Source organism: Pecten maximus, chromosome 17 (genome assembly GCF_902652985.1).
Source record: "Pecten maximus chromosome 17, xPecMax1.1, whole genome shotgun sequence".
NCBI lineage: Eukaryota > Metazoa > Mollusca > Bivalvia > Pectinida > Pectinidae > Pecten > Pecten maximus.
In genome coordinates, this window is record NC_047031.1 from 29985312 (window position 1) to 30008339 (window position 23028).

A 23028-nucleotide genomic window follows, 5' to 3' on the forward strand; every position below is an offset into this window, starting at 1 on the left:
TTTTATTCAGTCGTTAATAAGTTGGGATATTGTTTTATTCGTTAATAAGTTGGGATATTGTTTTATTCAGTCGTTAATAGGTTGGGATGTTGTTTTATTCGTTAATAAGTTGGGATATTGTTTTATTCAGTCGTTAATAGGTTGGGATATTGTTTTATTCAGTCGTTAATAAGTTGGGATATTGTGTTATTCAGTCGTTAATAAGTTGGGATATTGTGTTATTCAGTCGTTAATAGGTTGGAATATTGTTTTATTCAGTCGTTAATAGGTTGGGATATTGTGTTATTCAGTCGTTAATAAGTTGGGATATTGTTTTATTCAGTCGTTAATAAGTTGGGATATTGTTTTATTCAGTCGTTAATAAGTTGGGATGTTGTTTTATTCAGTCGTTAATAGGTTGGGATGTTGTTTTATTCGTTAATAAGTTGGGATATTGTTTTATTCAGTCGTTAATAGGTTGGGATGTTGTTTTATTCGTTAATAAGTTGGGATATTGTTTTATTCAGTCGTTAATAGGTTGGGATGTTGTTTTATTCGTTAATAAGTTGGGATATTGTTTTATTCAGTCGTTAATAGGTTGGGATGTTGTTTTATTCGTTAATAAGTTGGGATATTGTTTTATTCAGTCGTTAATAAGTTGGGATATTGTTTTATTCAGTCGTTAATAAGTTGGGATATTGTTTTATTCAGTCGTTAATAGGTTGGGATATTGTTTTATTCAGTCGTTAATAGATTGGGATATTGTTTTATTCAGTCGTTAATAGATTGGGATATTGTTTTATTCAGTCGTTAATAAGTTAGGATATTGTTTTATTCAGTCGTTAATATGTTGGGATATTGTTTTATTCGTTAATAGATTGGGATATTGTTTTATTCGTTAATAGATTAAGATATTGTTGTATTTGTTAATAGGTTGGGATATTGTTTTATTCAGTCGTTAATAGGTTGGGATATTGTTTTATTCGTTAATAAGTTGGGATATTGTTTTATTCAGTCGTTAATAAGTTGGGATATTGTGTTATTCAGTCGTTAATAAGTTGGGATATTGTGTTATTCGTTAATATGTTGGGATATTGTTTTATTCGTTAATATGTTGGGATATTGTTTTATTCAGTCGTTAATAAGTTGGGATATTGTTTTATTCAGTCGTTAATAAGTTGGGATATTGTGTTATTCAGTCGTTAATAAGTTGGGATATTGTGTTATTCGTTAATATGTTGGGATATTGTTTTATTCGTTAATAGGTTGGGATATTGTTTTATTCAGTCGTTAATAGGTTGGGATGTTGTTTTATTCAGTCGTTAATAGGTTGGGATGTTGTTTTATTCAGTCGTTAATAGATTGGGATATTGTTTTATTCAGTCGTTAATAGATTGGGATATTGTTTTATTCAGTCGTTAATAGATTGGGATGTTGTTTTATTCGTTAATAGGTTGGGATGTTGTTTTATTCGTTAATAGGTTGGAATATTGTTTTATTCGTTAATAGATTGGGATGTTGTTTTATTCAGTCGTTAATAGATTGGGATGTTGTTTTATTCGTTAATAGATTGGGATATTGTTTTATTCGTTAATAGGTTGGAATATTGTTTTATTCAGTCGTTAATAGATTGGGATGTTGTTTTATTCGTTAATAGATTGGGATATTGTGTTATTTGTTAATAGGTTGGGATATTTTGTTATTTTTTAATAGGTTGGGATATTGTTTTATTCGTTAATAGGTTGGGATAGTGTGTTATTTGTTTAGCAACATGTTCCTGATCAGACGACCTTGAAATAGGGACATAACATTTAAAATCGACTTTCCTGTATTACTAACACTCGAAGTTTAAACCATAAATTTGACATCTTGTCTGTTTATGTCAGTAAACACTGAATAAATTTGCTACTGAAAAATTTTTTTAAAGGGAAAAAGTTTAACCTACTACAACATCTCATACATTGATGGTTGCAGCTGGTAGTACCGTATACAATAAAATAGAATTAACTCGTGTTACGAATGACCAGAAAATGACGACCGTGTCTTTGTCATTCTTGTGTTAAGGTGTACACATCGCCATGGCCTGGGGCTAATATACAGGAAAAGACCTATCAACGGAGCAACAATTTAAGGTTGTGGCATTGTCATTTAAAATTACAAAATAATCATAAAAATGTCTAATTGTTCAATCAGAAAGATATTTTATTAGAGTTGATAAATTACAGGTATTTGGAATATAGACTTATTTTTATAGAAAGGACCTTGTTTAGTTTAGAAATGTGAAATCAAGTTGCTAGAACATTCGTTTCGTTGACCGAGAGATGAGACCTTCGCGCGTATGAATATTTTGTTTACCTGTACAGCACTCTAATCGCTCCACTTTAGGTTTGATATGATTGGTTAGCTTTCTTGATAGGATATACATAATCTCCAGGCGACCGCGTTTACGGTACAACACACGTTATTGTTTGTTGTCACGTGATAACATTTATGAATGCACCTTTCATAGTTCTATAACAACATTTAGTATGATTTGATGAGTTATTAGAAATATCCTGCTGTTTTGATTGTTCTTATTCTATCTTTACATTTTTATGTTTGAAAACATATATTACCAGTGTGCTGACATTCGCTGTAGTGTGATGTTCAATTTTGAAAGAATAAATAACTAAACATTAACGACAAATCTGGGGGAAAAATGTGAAAAGACAAGATATCTGAACGAAAATAAGAATCATGTTTGTTGAACAACAAGCTAACAAAGTTAAACAGTTCAGTGTACTGTTGGAATCAGACTCCATCAGCCCCGTGACATAGTATGTTATATTTTCAAATTCAATTTATAACACATTATCACATAGACAAGAACACGGAACTCGACGTGCATATTGTAACATAGTCATATCAAGTCTACGACAATTTTATTTTACGTTCAGCTTAAGAATTATGAGAATATCATTTATTTTAACTTGAGAGGTATTTTTATCAAGCTAACAAAGCTTGGTACAAATGCGAACATGATTTAGTCATTGATATTAGCTAGCTTTATAAAATAAAACCATACAGACATTACATTTTTGTAATCATAATTAAAACATGAATATCCTGAAACATTGAAGTCACGTCATCTACAGGGTTAATCGCCAAACATTTTACACAATAACAATCACATATTATAAGATACATGACCATATAATAAGATTTGGGATATTCCGCATAACATTTCAAAACCGACAAGGCATGTCCCCATGAAGGAAGACATGTTTGTGTACACAACATGCGACGACATCATATATATAAGTGTTGTGTTTGGGAATGTTCGTTTAGACAGGGCTCACCTCGGTTTGGAGAAACTGTGTCCCACGTGCAGTTATATAAAGGTAAGTTTCGGCTGAAATTGATAAATCAGAAACATATTGTTGCATCCATTGACTTAAAAAAAACTTGTTACATTCTTTAACTAATGTACCGGTACATCTATAGTAACATTAAGGTAACTCTGTAACATATGTATAAACCAGGATCACGTGGGACACGTGGAGACATAGAAACCTGTCATAGCTACATGCATCCTGTTGACAGTCACATTCCGTAGCCATGGTTTTCGACCTTAAAGCTACTCCTCCGGAGTTGTTAGGCATTTTTTCATACATTCCTAAAATTCTGCGCAACTAAACGCAGAGATACACTCTTAGTAAGCGTGGTAGTTGTATTTTCGATTGGTGTTGAACTTTATCAAATACATGGGTTCTTTGGTGGGTCCTTATCCATCATATATATCATATTTGGTTGGGACTGTTTCTGACTCTCATTAAATTTTATATCAAAATATGCTAAAATAGTATACTGTACAATCTATTGGTATACATGTAAGGTATATTTGCGTGCCGAGACAGGGAGAACAAGTTTGTGTGTCTTCAGAAATTCTTGGCGAACAAGTTTGTCTGTCTTCAGAAATTCTCGGCGAACAAATTTGTCTGTCTTCAGAAATTCTTGGCGAACAAGTTTGTCTGTCTTCAGAAATTATCGGCGAACAAGTTTGTCTGTCTTCAGAAATTATCGGCGAACAAGTTTGTCTGTCTTCAGAAATTAGCGGCGAACAAGTTTGTCTGTCTTCAGAAATTTTCGGCCATTGTAAACCTGATGGTGTCTTGCGTTTTGCCCAGGCGTGACAAATGTATGGAGTCACCCGCCCGATTACGTGAGTTTTTTCCCGGGTACTCCAGTTTCAACCTTGAACAATCAGAAATGTTAATTGTTCGATCGAGAATGTTCTTTCTATCGTTTATTTTTTGTCTGTGATTTACATAACGTTTGCTTTCACATTGACCAACATGTATATTCCTTAGCTGATTGTACATGAAATGAAATACATATTTGTATATTAAACCTTATCAATAAACATAATCGGAGACCAATGATTATTCAAAATGAAGAAGAAGAAGAAGAAGAAGAAGAAGAAGAAGAAGAAGAAGAAGTTCCAACCCGAACTTTCTTTGATTTAAACACACTTTTATTGTCATAAATTCAAAGCAAAAAGGGTTGGGCACAACTTATAACAATATCATTGAAACCGTTTCCCAAATAACTACAAATGTTTATATTGATAGTGTCATCCCTGGTTTGTCCGTTCCTTAATTTATCTTTATTGGCAGTAGACTCCCAGGTCTTCACCCCTTTTTATGTATTGGAGGAACTAATTCAGCATTAACAAACTTATTTACATGCATGTGCAACATAGTAATGCCGTCAAAATTAAGACATTCTATCGCATTAAATTAAATCAAATATCAAAACCTATGAGGAACATGGAAACACTCATTTTTATACATTTATGTGCAATGGTGTATCAGTATGTATATGTGAGTAATATTACCTTCCATTGAACTATATAATTACCCGATGTAATTCATTCAATTTCATTTTGATTCGGATCCAGTTGATGTTTATCAATATATTCTTCTTTTTCTTCTTCATGTTGAATAATCATTGGTCTCCGATTATGTTTATTGATAAGGTTTAATATACAAATATGTATTTCATGTCATGTACAATCAGCTAAGAAATATACATCTTGATAAAAATTTCGTCCTACAAGGTAGGTATATGATGTAGTTTAATTTAACTCTCAATTTGTATAGAGATATGCTGACAACATGTTAATCTTATGGAAGATAATTTACTCGGTTAAATATAAGTAAAGATAGCTAAGGTAAACATGTTATCGATTAAATATATTCAAAAACATTAAAGTTTGCCATTAATCACGTTTGTAAACATCAAATATAAACATGAATATTCACGAAGATACATGTTTCATAAATATTCATGAAGAAATAATGATGTCAATACTAACTGGTTTTATAACAGACGACAGCCTTATCGAGCTATGCTACTGTTATATCTACGTGACATTCGATGGCGTTTGACCTCAGTTGACAACTAGATCTGATAAGCGCTTAAAATGACAAGAACATTGTATAACGACTGGTATTAAAGATCAAGCGTTCATCCCACCCCAAACGTAGCCCTCGTGTGAGGCACATGTTGATATGTAAGGTACAGCTGACCCCGATCGTGGTTTAAATGGATTGTATAAGGAAGGGTGTCATAAAACAGTGGTCAAGAATCCCACCATACCGGGGCTATATTTAGATCACTGACCACGTGATATGAAACGAATATCCAACACGTGGAAAGTTACTGACGGAGGGACTTCCTGTACAGGTAGATAGAGTATTTATTATTAGAATGATATTGGAAAGGTGACTACTAGATTATGTAACATAGTTATCATAAGCTTATGCTTGTGAAATTGTGTTATTTGGTATGTTCACAGATTTTCTCATGGATTATTTATCATTAATTTAACCATTCTACAATGTATTTGAAATAGACGAATGCAAAAAAAAAAAAAAAAAATCTCGCTGCAATTTTGAATTTCTATAACTCATTGTCATACATAGATATTAACACCTGATATCGTACTGGAGATCGATCTCTAATATCACACAAGTCACGATTATGTATCCCGATGTCATATACAATCACAATCCTCATATTTGCAAACATAATAATTTGTCTCAAAATATCAAACTTCAAAGTTTTCTGTCTGCCATTCATATTTTTGGGAAAAGAAGTGACTTTTAACACTGGGCAGCTATTTTTACAGGAAGTACATTTGGAATCTGATATATAGTCGCTATCATATCCAGTTACTGTATACATTGTTGTGTGTATACAAAGTTGTTTAGGTGGTGTATACATGGGAATTATCATCAGAGATAATAATAAACGCAAGACTCACGCGTTTAGGTGAGAGTAAAAAAAAACAATAAAAACATATATAAAGTTTTTTCTACAAAATACAAACTCTACTCGCATTTGTATAATTCATACATATAAACAGCTTATACCGAGACATGTGTATAGAGGTCACTAAATATGCCAAATATGTGTTCATTATAAAACATGTCAATTCAGGTAACTGATCTCCGTATGTAGCACAATTCATAAAATATGAAACTGTATAGAAGTACCTGCCTTTAAAGGCTTCTTCTCTTCGCTCTTTGAGTAGCTCATATATGTTCGACAGTTGAAAAGTTTCTAGAATATCATATATTAAGATGGTTTCTCACACTCTTTGATTTGATATGAATTTAAGACGATTGATTAATAGAAGGAATAAATATCAGCTTTCAGTGTGTTTTACAAAAATGGGTTTGTTGCTGTAAAACTTCCTATAATAAAAATACAGTTTAAACTAAAATAATAGCATCATTGATAACGTTTCCTCAATACGTGCCAAACATGCAAATATATACAACTTGTGACGTATGCGCCTTATATAACGCAACGTGACCAGGGTTAAATATTAGAACAGCTTCCAATCTTTAATACTTAACTTAAATTATAACTTGGAGCAGATGACGTGAGTAGACTTCGTCTTTATCTGTTTACTATTAATGTTAATATTGTTTTCTTTTTAAAGGAGAAAATGTAAATTGAATTTAACACGTCGACATTTTCGTCTTAATGCTAATTTATTTACTTATGTAATCGGTGCCAAAACTCAAATTATAGTTAATGTTTCTCGTGGTTATATTACATATTGTATCATCAACACTTTAATGATCAACGGACCCAGACCATTAATAATATTTTCAGAATATATGGCGTGATAGATGTTAATAGATTGTTATTATCAATCATGCCGGTCAATAAGGACAGGGGTGGGGTGTATTTGTATCGATGCGGGAAGTTATGTGCTGATATTGATATTTATCTTTTTTGGTACAATCATTTGAGAGTGTTAGTTTTAACTTTGGTGGTGGACCTTTGTTCTCGAGGTTTACCATAATTGTATGTCAGATTTTACTTAATTTGAACACTATCAATTAATGGTTCAGAATATACACATTCAAAATGACGTTCTTTTGAAATTTGATATTAACAATTATGAAATATCCTGCATGACCTTAACTGGTCTAGCAGTATCTTATTCTCAATAAGTATTGAAAGGTTATACTATCTTGTGTGACTTTAGGTTTTATTCATTTTGTCGGTTGATGAGTATCGCCATGTTACTGAACTATTATGTCAAATGCATACTGGCATCACCTCTCTCCTGATCCAAATCGAAACGACCGATATATGTTTTTAATGTGTCGGTTTCATTAATGCACGACCAGTGTAGACAGTGTTAACTGTTGTTGTAGACTATTCGTAACCTTTGTTATAGGGTTGGACGCATGATTCAAATGTAAAGCAACGAGGCGACGTTTAGGGAGGCATATCGAAAATTTAGCTTAGAATAGAAAATAGAAATATCTCAATAAGGTTAGCAACCCCGTCAGCCAATACATTGTCTGGAATCTATACTGTAGTAGAGAGGTCAACTATATGTCCATTCTTAACGATACAGTATAATATAGACTATTCCATGCATCTTAATCTCTAGGATATGAGTGATCGGTTTGTTGAATGGACCGGTACCTCTATAATTATTAAGTACCCTTCAAAAGTTGTTTTTAATGACCTCTAGAATGAATTTATGCAAACCTTTGTCCACAATTTGAAATGATAAATCCCTGTTATAGTAACAACTGTTGTTAGGGGTCGGTTATGATAAATCCCTGTTATAGTAACAACTGTTGTTAGGGGGGGGGGGTACCCTCCGGCGTGAGGGCAGCATATTGTGTTTTCTTACCTTTGTACATGTACTTCAGTCGCGCTTTACAAAGAGATTACTGAGGTAGCGTGTATGATCCGTACTCCATAAAAGGGATAGTTTGGAATCATTTCGCTAACAGATGGCGCTATCAATGGAGAATTGCAAATGTAAACATCCGGGTAACAAATATAGAAAATCGCATATTGACGTTTGTTTCCTAGAGAACATGAAAAAAATTGTGTGCGTAATGGTTGCGTCATTGTGTTAAGTTATCGATTTAAGAATAAATTTCCCAATCACTATCATCTACAGCCATGTAATTGTGTTGTTGATGATGAAAGATAATATAATATATACCCCGACAAGCTGCGAGCTGATTTGTAGGGATTTACCAACAAACACAAAAGATGTATGGTTGATGGTTTGTAATAACAAATAATGGATGAGGCGAACTACTTCCAGAATCTTGGAAGTGAATTATATATGTCCGAGATGGCATGACTAGAGCGCATAGCTTGCATAATATGTCAATTTGTTTCATGTCATTTCGCCCAACTAAGCATATAGCTATATACATGCTGTGCCTAAATTGTTTTGCTTGAGATGCATGCTGTGACGAAATGGTTTGCTTCGATGACTTCGACACATTGACAATTGCCCTGAGAGTGGAATATGCACATCTCAAAGGTCATCAGAACGTGACCCCTTATTTGATGTTGTTAGATGTTCATGTAAGGTAGAGAGAATCGCCATCTAGATTTTAATTAGATTGGTAAATATTAGGATAATATTATTTAAACCTTTTTGGGGGTATACCAAAGGTTACAAGAACCTACAGAAAGAACTACCGGTTTCTTTATACAAAAAAACATATATTCAACTAATCATTAAAATATCATGATGTTATCGCAACGGTACCTATTAAATTACTTACATTTTGTATCTATTGAAAATTAAAAAATATAAGAATGCTGTATAAGCCAGTAGATTAAATCATGGGTAATATATATTTCTGTGAGATTTGGTGAGTTTTGTAGCCAAATCGTTTGGTACATAATTATATGAGTCGTCAGGGTATTGGCAGGGCTGTCAATGTATATACCAGATATCATCAGACTTCATTACAACACACGACAGTAGGTTTCCGTAAAGCTAAAAAGAAATCAAATTGTATCATACATTTTTTGGTCTTATTTTGACCTTTGACCTGAAGAATCGATACCGAGGAGGTAATCAAGGAGACTCCAAATTGGTCGAAGAAATTACTCAATCTGGAAAAGGGGGGCATTAGACCCATAATTCAACATTTTAAACATTAATAATTTTCAATGTTTTCAATTTTAGATTTTAACGAACATCAGGTACATGTGTAAGACCTGAACTGTGTCACTATTGAAAAGACGGAAATGGGATACAAAGTAGGCCATCAAAACTATTCCGGACCAGATGTTGATAACTCATGTTTGTGTTGACGCAATCTTTCATAGTACAATAATGTAGCGCTCTGACTTGGTGACTGTATTGTATTGGTGGTTTATTTTATTGTGTCAGATAAGATAATATATATCTCCGTGATAAAATTCATCGCGAATTGATAAAAATAAAAAATATTTTATTTTTTTTTAAATTAAAAAATTCAAAGACGTTTGAGATAAACTATATACAGTACAATCAATGTATATATAATTACCGCCATTTAATGATAAGATATCAATGTTGAGCTAACAAATCAAAATATTATGTTTATTTTCTGAAATGCAGAAAAATACAGAAAAAATATATATGCATAAATACTAATGCAAATTAGTTTGAATATTCCGGCTTTCTCCTTCTAGCATTACGGAAATAATTAAAAAAAAAAGATTGTATATTGTAATCATTACTGGGTTATTGTGTTATTCGGGTTTATTTCTCGGGACGTCAATGTACTTTATGTCTAATATCAGTAGGTCAATACGATATTACACTGCCAATACCCGGGTCGCTGATACCGCACAGATACACTTAGAACGAATATTCATACCCTGCCTACACTGCTCTCCGGCAGGGTATGAAGTCCTTCCCATTGCCGATAGTGTAGCAAGCCCCGATGTGATTCACATCGGGCAGTATTTAGCTGTGGTAAAATTTTTCTCGGATAAAAAAACACATGTAAATTGATGATTCTGGTATCTATTATGAATATTCAAGCAACAAACCTGCACATTACTTCAAATGTTTGACAATAAATAGTAAAATCCAAAACGAGCAAGACACACGGAGATATCAGTTCAAACATACCGCCATCTTTGATACAAGTGTAAAGGTCAATTTCCTTATAAGGAAATCAAAATAAATTGATGCTAATGAGGTTTCCCGCGAGATTTCAACAGAAAAACAGATTCGGATTATATATATCTTAATTACGCAAAGTAAGATTCGCTTTCTTCACAAGAGTTACAAAAGAGTGGTTAAATATCTCTGATTATGTATTTATTTATCGTAGTAGCTTCATCCATATATGGATCACGGGTTCCATATTTGGGTTAGAATCCTCGCGAGAGTTCTTCGAGAAGTATCATGGCGGATCACGGAGACAACTACGAGCAGTATGATATAAGAATATGCGAATTAAAGATTTCTAGATTAGACGGTAGGCTAATACATTGCAAAATTGTATTAGAAATGTTTAATTATACGAACTATTACTCCAAAGATTATAAGACTCTTTCATATGTGTATATGTAGGATAGGGACATTCCACCCGAGGGGTCACAAAATGTGGTGAAACCCGAGGCTTGCCGAGGGTTTTACCACATTTTGTGATCCCGAGGGTGGAATATCCCTATCCTACATACACACATAATGAAAGAGTCTTTTTCTCTCATATCATTACCGAATTTCTGGCGAAAGTGTCCCTCAGCCATCCATTTTCTTCATTTTTTTAATTTCTTTATTTGACGTTTTTACTAAATATACTTATGATATTCTGAAAGATCATACCCTATTTTTGGCAAACAGTGTTTCCACACAAATTTCATTCATTTTGTGATTAAGTGATGAACGAATGAACAATTCGCCGATAAAAATTACCGTAACTTGACCGACTTTTACGTGGCCGTGATCAAATTGTCAACATCCGAGAAAAAGAAGTTCTATCAACAATACTGAAAGCCAACGCTGAAATGAGTTTCCCAACTTCACATATAATTTGATTTGCACCTCGACATATTTAATCATTTCACAGAACACACTGTACTTTTAAATGTCAAGTCAAATTTTTTTTTTTTTAAATACTACGTCACTGCATGACGTCACGACTGTCATTGGAATTCCATTCATAGTTCAATGAGAGTGATGTCGATCTCGATCGCCATGACGCGGCGATGTTTCGTGGCTGGTAATTGTAAATTCACTGTGATTTTGGCAACTTCGTGTGTGAACCAGCGAACAGTGACTCTATACGAGTATTCGATCTTTTCTGTGACATAGGATTATATGTGTTTAACCGGTTGTCTTGATGGAATGACGAAGGTAGGTCAGTCGATAGGCTAACGATGATCATATTGAAAGGCTAGGATGGCAGTTAGTTTTCATGGTTACTCTACACAAATATAGACTCTGAGTTACAATTGAAATAAATATTTTTTATATGAACATCGAGGGGTGTCATTTTTACCGAATGTTCGTTCATTTAAGAGCCAATTCCCAACTTCCAAATACACAGGTTACTGAGTAGGCCTAACAGTTACTGACAGTACCGTAGAGTAAACAAATTCCAGGGCCCCCTGCTGACGCAAACGGAACCATTTCATAGGTTGTGACGTTTGACATTTTCTTTTTTATATTTTTTTTATGTATGGCTTTTATTTTACTTCCTGTCATTGCCAGGTGATTGTGTGTGTTTACATGTTTTTAATGACAAATGACAAATCTGTCGGGTAGGCAAGTCTGTATTGTACTGTAACTGTTACAACAGGCCTGTAGGCGTAGTCTAACTGTTTGTTACAGTAACGGAGTTATATGTTCGCTCAGATGAAATGTCTAATCGTTTAACCGTGTAGCCCTATTGATTTACTGCTGATATGATATATATTTATCTAAGAATGTATGTATTTTTATAGTTAAGTCCAACGTTTCAAAACCGACACCGACGATAAGGACTGTCGGATGTGAACACAAGCAGACGACGTTGTGAGAGTTGTCCCCCTTGAACGCAGATTAATCCGCGCGCGTGAAATGCTATGTAAGATAGATTTATCTTACATAGCTATCTTACATGGGCAAACTCTATCCAACATGGCGAGATATGAGAGAAAAACGATATCCGCTATTTGTAGCATTTTCGAGGTTCACTGTTTTGCTACATTACGAGCAATGGGAGGGAATCGTAGCTCTGACGACGACCATCTGTCAGAAATTTCCGTCCGTCGTCCAGAGCTACGTTATCGCAGCTAAGATACACTGTATACCCACTAGAACGAAATCAAGGACACTACAAACTCTTCAACATCTTCTGTTTACCTCGATCCGTTCGTAACCAATTTTACAATTGTTTGATTTCTATTTATACATGTACATGATGCATGTTGATAGAGATATGGGGAAGTCTTATAATCCACATCACGATCTCATTTAACAATTTTCTATTTCCTTGTACGATATAAGGTCAGGCGCGTTCGAGTGATATAAGGTCAGGCGCGTTCGAGCGATATAAGGTCAGGCGTGTTCGAGCGATATAAGGTCAGGCGTGTTCGAGCGATATAAGGTCAGGCGTGTTTGAGCGATATGAGGTTAGGCGCGTTCGAGCGATATGAGGTCAGACGCGTTCGAGCGATAAAAGGTCAGGCGCGTTCGAGCAATATTAGGTCAGGCGCGTTCGAGTGATATTAGGTTAGGCGTGTTCGACCGATATGAGGTTAGGCGTGTTCGAGTGATATGAGGTCAGGTGTGTTCGAGCGATATGAGGTTAGGCGTGTTCGAGCGATATGGTGTCAGGCGTGTTCGAGTGATATGAGGTCAGGCGTGTTCGAGTGATATAAGGTCAGGCGTGTTCGAGCGATATGAGGTCAGGCGTGTTCGACCGATATGAGGTCAGGCGTGTTCGAGTGATATAAGGTCAGGCGTGTTCGAGTGATATGAGGTCAGGCGTGTTCGAGCGATATAAGGTCAGGCGTGGTCGAGCGATATGAGGTCAGGCGTGTTCGACCGATATGGGGTCAGGCGCGTTCGAGTGATATAAGGTTAGGCGTGTTCGAGCGATATAAGGTCAGGCGTGGTCGAGCGATATAAGGTCAGGCGTGTTCGAGCGATATAAGGTTATGCGTGTTCGAGTGATATAAGGTTAGGCGTGTTCGAGCGATATAAGGTTAGGTGTGTTCGAGTGATATAAGGTCAGGCGTGTTCGAGCGATATGAGGTCAGGCGTGTTCGAGTGATATGCTGTCAGGCGTGTTCGAGTGATATGAGGTCAGGCGTGTTCGAGCGATATAAGATCAGGCGTGTTCGAGCGATATGAGGTCAGGCGTGTTCGAGTGATATAAGGTCAGGCGTGTACTATGCTGAAATGCCTCCTGAATCCGTTATCACCACACAGGTTTTGTTTTATTTTAAGAATGCCGCCTTGCCCGGATATAACATATTTGTACGGCGGGCGTCGTCGATGAAGCAGAAGACGATTTAATTTTCAAGAAGAACTAGGTTTATTCGAATGGTATTCATGCGAATCTAGATTGTCTGTTCATACTTTGCCCTTTCATGAGTTAGAATTATATTTCGTTATTATAACGGTATTCTCTTTATCAGTGATTTTTCAATAGTATTATTATGAATCCGCTTGTCTCCCTATTTTAGGTCGAGTTAGTATTACGGGTTCGTTAGTCTCCCTATTTAAGGTCGAGTTAGTATTACGGGTTCGTTAGTCTCAACATTTTATGTTGAATTAGTATCACGGGTTCGTTTGTTCACCGACGTTATGTTATTTTGACATTTCCCTTAACGCCTACGGTCACAGGTTTGATCATTTTCGACCCCTAACATCACTGTCGTGTCAAAGAAGGACGAATCAGCAGTATGATACAGTCTAATTATCATTGGTTGTACTGTATATAATTCTTATTTCTTTAGAAATGTGGTAATATCCTATGGATCTTTCGTACAATCCTTTTAGATATCGATACGAATTAGTAAACGCTTTAACAGCATAGTAAGTAACTTACATAGGGTGTTCGTGAATGTCAAGGCCACTGACGGACGCTGTACTGTGTCACTACATTGACTTTCCACATCCGGACACGGTAGAGTGACATCCTGCCCAGCGACATTACTATCCGAATTCAGTTTATCTCGGTCAAGGAAAAAAAACATTATCTTCCTCATAGGAGCGAACATATACCTATACCTTAAGATTGGATAAGACTTTACATGTATATGTAGTCGCTTCGTACGCAACGGACAGTTCAGTAGTACAGTACACACCAACTTCTTTATTTTGTCGGTCGTATTAGACAGTTCAGTAGTACAGTACACACCAACTCCTTTATTTTGTCGTATTAGACAGTTCAGTAGTACAGTACACACCAACTCCTTTATTTTGTCGTATTAGACAGTTCAGTAGTACAGTACACACCAACTCCTTTATTTTGTCGGTTGTATTAGACAGTTCAGTAGTACAGTACAGTACACACCAACCCTTTTATTTTGTCGGTCGTATTAGACAGTTCAGTAGTACAGTACACACCAACTCCTTTATTTTGTCGGTCGTATTAGACAGTTCAGTAGTACAGTACACACCAACTCCTTTATTTTGTCGTATTAGACAGTTCAGTAGTACAGTACACACCAACTCCTTTATGTTGTCGTATTAGACAGTTCAGTAGTACAGTACACACCAACCCTTTATTTTGTCGGTCGTATTAGACAGTTCAGTAGTACAGTACATACCAACTCCTTTATTTTGTCGTATTAGACAGTTCAGTAGTACAGTACACACCAACTCCTTTATTTTGTCGTATTAGACAGTTCAGTAGTACAGTACACACCAACTCCTTTATTCTGTCGGTCGTATTAGACAGTTCAGTAGTACACAGTACACATGCACTAACTCCTTTATTTTGTCGCATCAAACAGTTTAGTAGTACAGTACACACCAACTCCTTTGTTGTGTCGGTTGCATCAGACAGTTCAACAGGAAAGTTAACAATGTGATAATAAATCCTGAATAAATCGTGTAGCTCATTATAGCTCAGGACCAATATCTATTTATAGATAAGTACATTCTAATCGACATAACTTCAGTCAACGTAAGCCGTTCCATAATCTAACCCTTTCTTAGATATACAAAAATCTGACCGAATATAGGTTTCAGCAGATCTTCCTATTGACGTCGCGCGAACTAGATAGTGAAACATCTCATCAATTTGGCTGCTTGTATAAGTGAAAGTGTTGTGTTAGTGACAGGGTTGTATTAGTGAAAGTGTTGTGTTAGTGACAGGGTTGTATTAGTGACAGGGTTGTATTAGTGACAGGGTTGTGTTAGTGACAGGGTTGTATAAGTGACAGGGTTGTGTTAATGACAGGGTTGTATAAGTGACTGGGTTGTATAAGTGACAGGGTTGTGTTAGTGACAGGGTTGTGTTAGTGACAGGATTGTATTAGTGACTGAGTTGTATTAATGACAGGGTTGTATAAGTGACAGAGTTGTATTAGTGACAGGGTTGTATTAGTGACTGAGTTGTATTAGTGACAGAGTTGTATTAGTGACAGGGTTGTGTTAGTGACAGGGTTGTGTTAGTGACGAAGTTGTATTAGTGACAGAGTTGTATAAGTGACAGGGTTGTATTAGTGACTGGGTTGTATTAGTGACAGGGTTGTATTAGTGACAGGGTTGTATTAGTGACAGGGTTGTATTAGTGACAGGGTTGTATTAGTGACAGGGTTGTATTAGTGACAGGGTTGTATTAGTGACTGGGTTGTATTAGTGACAGGGTTGTATTAGTGACTGGGTTGTATAAGTGACAGGGTTGTATTAGTGACAGGGTTGTATAAGTGACAGGGTTGTATTAGTGACTGGGTTGTATTAGTGACAGGGTTGTATTAGTGACAGGGTTGTATCAGTGACAGGGTTGTATTAGTGACTGGGTTGTATTAGTGACAGGGTTGTATTAGTGACAGGGTTGTATCAGTGACAGGGTTGTGTTAGTGACCGGGTTGTATTAGTGACAGGGTTGTATAAGTGACAGGGTTGTATTAGTGACAGGGTTGTATTAGTGACAGGGTTGTATTAGTGACAGGGTTGTATCAGTGACAGGGTTGTGTTAGTGACAGGGTTGTATTAGTGACAGTGTTGTATTAGTGACATGGTTGTATTAGTGACAGGGTTGTATTAGTGACAGGGTTGTGTTAGCGACATGGTTGTGATTAGTGACTGGGTTGTATAAGTGACTGGGTTGTATTAGTGACAGGGTTGTATTAGTGACAGGGTTGTATTAGTGACAGGGTTGTATTAGTGACAGGGTTGTATTAGTGACAGGGTTGTATTAGTGACAGGGTTGTGTTAGTGACAGGGTTGTATTAGTGACAGGGTTGTATTAGTGACAGGGTTGTATTAGTGACAGGGTTGTATTAGTGACAGGGTTGTATTAGTGACAGGGTTGTGTTAGTGACAGGTTGTGTTAGTGACCGGGTTGTATAAGTGACAGGGTTGTATTAGTGACAGGGTTGTATTAGTGACAGGGTTGTATTAGTGACAGGGTTGTATTAGTGACAGGGTTGTGTTAGTGACAGGGTTGTATTAGTGACCGGGTTGTGTTAGTGACAGGGTTGTGTTAGTGACAGGGGTTGTATTAGTGACAGGGTTGTATAAGTGACAGAGTTGTATTAGTGACAGGGTTGTATAAGTGACAGGGTTGTATTAGTGACAGGGTTGTATAAGTGACAGGGTTGTATTAGTGACAGGGTTGTATTAGTGACAGGGTTGTATAAGTGACTGGGTTGTATTAGTGACAGGGTTGTATTAGTGACAGGGTTGTGTTGGTGACAGGGTTGTATAAGTGACAGGGTTGTATTAGTGACAGGGTTGTATTAGTGACAGAGTTGTATTAGTGACAGGGTTGTATTAGTGACATGTATTAGTGACAGGGTTGTGTTAGTGACAGAGTTGTATTAGTGACAAGGTTGTATAAGTGACAGGGTTGTATTAGTGACAGGGTTGTATTAGTGACAGAGTTGATTGACTGAATGATTTAGTCAAACAAATTTCGCATCGAAACCAAACCTGAACTGCAATCCATGTGATTGTACACGGACAACAAACTAAACCTGTATCATTACGAAATTGAAAGGTTAATAAACGTATTAACGTTTGTGATATAGTCAATTTAAAACATTCGTACATTCATATGACGTTATTAGAAAAGATAAGTTAACTTTTGAGCACATAGTTACAACAAGCCATATTTAAACTTCCGTTAACTGTCATCGCGATCGCAATTTCATTGTGACGTCACGTCACTGTATTCGAATGACGACATGCAATCGTGACGTCATCAAGTTCGTTCTTTCGAAAAAAAAAAATTTATCGGAAGAGCACAGCAAAAGATGAAATATCTAGTAAGTCGATCATTTAGCACTTTTTTTCTATGACTGGATAGTACATATATAGTTTAAACAAAGCTCTACGTTTGCTTTCAATACTGTATAAACAATTGTGCTACTGCATCGTACCCTGACCATTTATATTGAGTTATTACCATCATTAACGAATCATAAGAGAACGAATTGGTCGTATGGTACATTGTACTTTTTAATTATTGTTCAGCATATATTTTATGTACATGTATCACCTAATTCATATCTAGGGGCCACGGTGGCCGAGTGGTTAAGGTATACCGACACTTTATCACTAGCCCTCCACCTCTGGGTTGCGAGTTTGAAACCTACGTGGGACAGTTGCCAGGTACTGACCGTAGGCCGGTGGTTTTTCTCCGGGTACTCCGGCGTTCCTCCACCTCCAAAACCTGGCACGTCCTTAAATGACCCTGGCTATTAATAGGACGTTCAACAAAAACAAACTAAACCAAATTCATATTTAAAGCTGCTATCAGCATGTCTCTTGTCTCCTCACAAATGCCTTACAGACAGCTAACGGACGCTGGGTTATTTGTTGTAGAAAGTTGTAATTGACAAAATAGTTCAACGATGATATCGTCTTGTTCTATGTACGGTAAAAGCTGTCTGAACTAGTTTTTACTCGATGTTAAGTCAGTGATCACGTTCCGGTCAAGTCAAATACATCGAGTGAAATTCTGAATATTAATTAGGTTGACAGAAGCCCATTATTTATTGACAATGGTAATTCAAGTGTAGACATATCCTCTAGTTACAAGTGGGCACAGACAAGACGCAGACTTTAGATAAACACTACATATGGTATCAACAAAGGGAAGGATAAATTTATGTAATCACATCAAAACAGAAGAATGAATATACTTCTATGTTATTCTTAAATACATCTACAAATGTGCTTCCCTCTTACTTCCTTGCCAAGTGTATCGTAAACAGGAGAATCTAGGTCTTTGAAATGTTTAGTCTTCTCCTTTATCGTCACTTTAACTCATGACCATGAATTAAGATAAAATTAACCTCCAAATACGACAGTTCCCTGATGTGACCTATAATTACTGTTGGTTTGTATGTCAAAACATTCAAATTTAACAGAAAATACCGGCATGATAAAGGAAACTTAATCAAAAGCAGTAAATCGAGGGACCACTTAGCTGTCTTTATATACTGAAACTACAGACTTATTTTCATGATAGATTTTTCTTTAAGGTCGACTTGTTTTCGGGGGTTTTAGGGTAACACAATGTCAGCTGTAACAGAACAATAGACATCCATCTACCATTGTCACTCGCTCGTGTTCTTCTGCTTTGTCATGTTTGGTTACTAAGCTTCATTTATACTTTGCATTACAGAATTGACAAACTTAAATCAATAGGCATTTAGTACGTGGCAATAAGGCGATACTATCAGGATTAGTAGACATCAGTAACCGGATTAGTAGACATCAGTAACCGGATTAGTAGACATCAGTAACCGGATTAGTAGACATCAGTAACCGGATTAGTAGACATCAGTAACCGGATTAGTAGACATCAGTAACCGGATTAGTAGACATCAGTAACCGGATTAGTAGACATCAATAACCGGATTAGTAGACATCAGTAACCGGATTAGTAGACATCAGTAACCGGATTAATAGACATCAATATCAGAAACGGTAAACATTGGTGTGGTGAGGATGACAATATGCACGATTGCTAGATGCGGTAACAGTAATATAAGGAAAAGTTCACAGAACTATTCGGAAAGGCAAACAGCAAAACTAGGATGTGCATTTTAGTTAAGTAGACAGCAATACTTGAAGATGGTTCTACTATTTCAATGGAGCGGAGAGTAGTTTCAGGAAAGTACCCAAGATTCACAATGAAAACATATTAATACCTGTATTCTATTTATAGTTATAGGTCACGGGTCAACTAATACATAAATCATGGAGCGCGAGTCAAGTTATCAGGAAACAAATCTGGGAATCTCTCAGGGGAATGGAGGACAGAATCTCAACCAGGAAAGCACAAAACCAGCGAGAGGGGTAAGTTTATAAAATTCAGTAATCTCAGTAATTCTAAGGTGAACGGCGGACAGACTCTCACCCATGAAAGGACAAAACCTATGAGGAAGTAAGTTTGTAGAGAGCAAAAAGTGTGGGATATCAAAGCGTAATGGAGATTCAAAATACACAGCGAGTTCGACCTAGATTTGTATGGCAGGCGTCGCTGTGACCTATATTTGTATGGCAGGCGTCGCTGTGAACTTGATTTGTATGGCGGGGGTCGCTGTGACCTAGATTTGTATGGCGGGCATCGCTGTGACCTATATTTGTATGGCAGGCGTCGCTGTGAACTTGATTTGTATGGCGGGGGTCGCTGTGACCTAGATTTGTATGGCAGGCATCGCTGTGACCTAGATTTGTATGTCAGGTGTCGCTGTGACCTAGATTTGTATGGCGGGGGTCGCTGTGACCTAGATTTGTATGTCAGGTATCGCTGTGACCTAGATTTGTATGGCAGGTGTCGCTGTGACCTAGATTTGTATGGCAGGCGAAGTCGATGAAGCGGTCGACGCCTACCCTTCCGATACACATGCCTTCTTCTACTTTTATTTGCTCAGGAGATTGTTTTCGTTTTTGTCATAGTTTTATGAATTTTGAGGTTGAATTTCGATTTCGTTTTAACGTTACTAACCTCTGTTTTTTTTTCCTGTTACAGAAGGTGACCTGGCGCCTTGTTTTATCCGTGTTCGCGGCTGTGATGGGTTCTCTTCAGTTTGGATATAATACGGGAGTCATCAATGCCCCAGAGGGTGTAGGTATACGTGTGGTGGGAATCTGTACAAAAGCTGCTTTACAATCACGGACTTCTTAAGACGAGAATGTCTTGGTTAATGAACCATTATATTTATAGTAACCGATATGAATAATGATAATGTTTAGGTAAGCGTTCATGGTGCTTAAGATGTTCGTGATTTCCAGCAGACATTTTTTGTTGATTTGGCAAAGTTACGCAATAATCTAAACTCTTCTAATTTGTTACATGTACATGTATATAAAATACCTTTTTAATCATATTTTCAATTATAACGAAAGGTAAAACACTCAAAAAGATCGTCTTTAGAATATTTATCGACTGTTCATAATATTTTTTTATAATACTTACGCTCGGTTTTAACAGAATTTCGTTTAATAAGTTATCATCATAACATTTATTTTGCACAATTTCAGAGTATCAAAGATTTTATGAACCAAACCCACTTCCGGCGGACAGGCGAGACTTTAACGTCGGGATCCCTATTAAATACTTACGCCCTCCTCGTGGCGATATTTGCCGTAGGAGGTATGCTGGGAGGGTTACTAGCCGGATGGTGGGCAGATTACTTCGGCAGGTAAATTTCAAATAATAATTCTAATACAACTTGAATATATATATCACTTTTCACTGTTGTTGACCTTGACCTTCAGGATAGTTTGTCTTATGTATATACTCTTTGTTATACTTATATGAAAATGGAATGAAATAAAGTTTATATTAATTTGCCTTAAAATTACCCGGTCACATCATAATGACAAAGAGCGAAGGAATAATGTAAGGATCTAAAAAAAAAAAAGAAACCCGAAATGAAAATTTGGAGGATATAGATTAGCCTAAACACAATTTATAGTAAAATATACCAGATGGTGTACGGCTTCCCTTTTGATAGATAGCGTAGTTTTGAATATGGGAATTTTTAAAGCAAAAGACACATTATCATAAAGTGAGTCAATGAATTCATGAAATCACAAATGTATGTTATAGTGATATATATGTGTGTACCTGACACTAAAATGCAGTCCTAATTTGTTCACAGAAAACACGGTATGCTGATAAACAACGCATTTGGGATTGGAGCAGCTGCCTTGATGTTCTTTAGTAGAATGGCGTGGTCCTATGAGATGGTTATCGTGGGGAGGTTCCTTGTGGGGTTCAACTGTGGTAAATAGTTCTTTTATGTATCAAAGTCGACATTCTATGAGCTGGTCAAAATAGGGGGGTTCCTTATGGGATTAAACTGTGGAAAATAATACATTTATGTTACAAAGTTGACATTCTACTAGATGGCCCAACAAGGGAGATTCCTTGTGGGGTTCAACTATAGTTAATAATACTTAACTGTTGACAGGAAAACCCCTTCGAGAGCCCCCTTCTTGTTTAAGTGATAACATAGTGTACATACGTGTAGCATTTATCTCGTCCTGAAAAGAGTACCAAATATGGTATATACGAACAAATCATAACGGCATTATGTAGAGTTGTTGCACGATATAATTACTGCGGTTTGGACTCATTTCTATTTTTAAAAAGTCGAGAAGCTTGAACTTTTGAAGGGTGGTCATTGCATAAAAATGTTAGTGTTGAAATGGTCAAAATATACAACAGCCAGTCGAGTTAACCATATGTATACAATTTGGCCTTCGTTTATGTTATATATCATTTTCTTAAGACGTAATTCCAATTGTTGTTTATTTATCTTTATATTATATAGAGACAGGAATATGAAACCATTTTAACATGATATCATCTCTATTTGGTAGTATGTAACTTGTAATTAATTAATTTCAATACGAACGTTGTTTTTTTCTGTAAAATAGTTGTTTATCCCATACATATCATATTTATCGGCTATGATCATGTCTTTTTAAGACTTAATCTTGTCTTTTCTATATCTGCCAGGCCTTTATACCGGGTTAACTCCACTTTATTTATCGGAGATTTCAACCGCCAACATTCGAGGGGCGTTAGGGGTGATCCATCAACTCGGCGTCACAATTGGGATTCTCCTGTCACAGATTCTGGGATTCCCCGAGATCCTTGGAAACGACACCTACTGGCACATACTTCTGGGTAACACTGATATTACACGTGGCTTCCGTCCGCCATTACAGTCAAATCTCGAAAAGTAGAAGTTATCGGTACGTGATAAAAGCATAATATTCCCGACAACCGAGTTCTGGAAAAAAAACACACTGGTCACAAAAATATCTCTCCTATATGGACAGGAAACTATGATGACATCATATGGCTTTTGTTAAGACAAGATTTATTTCTCAAATTTGAATTTACTGCTGAAAGGTATTAAAATCAATCCTTTTTTAAATGAACATCCAATCAACATGAATTAAAAGACTTGTACCGAATAGTTTTTGTTTCAAATGGAATATTTAGGTAACTTTTGTTAAATCCTGGTTATTATCATAAAATAATACGATATTATAAAAACTATATAGATATATTAAATGACGTGTAC

At 36.1% G+C, this 23028-nt stretch overlaps 1 protein-coding gene across 2 annotated transcripts in view; it reads left to right on the plus strand.

The window, feature by feature from the left end:
- The first annotated feature begins 3206 nt into the window (after positions 1–3206).
- The window catches only part of LOC117315545 (glucose transporter type 1-like), a 30783-nt gene continuing 10961 nt past the window's right edge, over positions 3207–23028 (plus strand). Inside the window, exons 1-6 of one of the 2 annotated variants that reach the window (XM_033869783.1) lie at positions 3207–3359; positions 19650–19780; positions 20457–20552; positions 20969–21129; positions 21592–21716; positions 22455–22625. In XM_033869783.1, the coding sequence (XP_033725674.1) occupies positions 19682–19780; positions 20457–20552; positions 20969–21129; positions 21592–21716; positions 22455–22625 (652 nt within the window). In that variant the 5' untranslated portion in view covers positions 3207–3359; positions 19650–19681. Of the gene's footprint in view, positions 3360–5508; positions 5707–19649; positions 19781–20456; positions 20553–20968; positions 21130–21591; positions 21717–22454; positions 22626–23028 lie in introns of those variants that run through there. The other variant, XM_033869785.1, reaches the window with a different exon arrangement.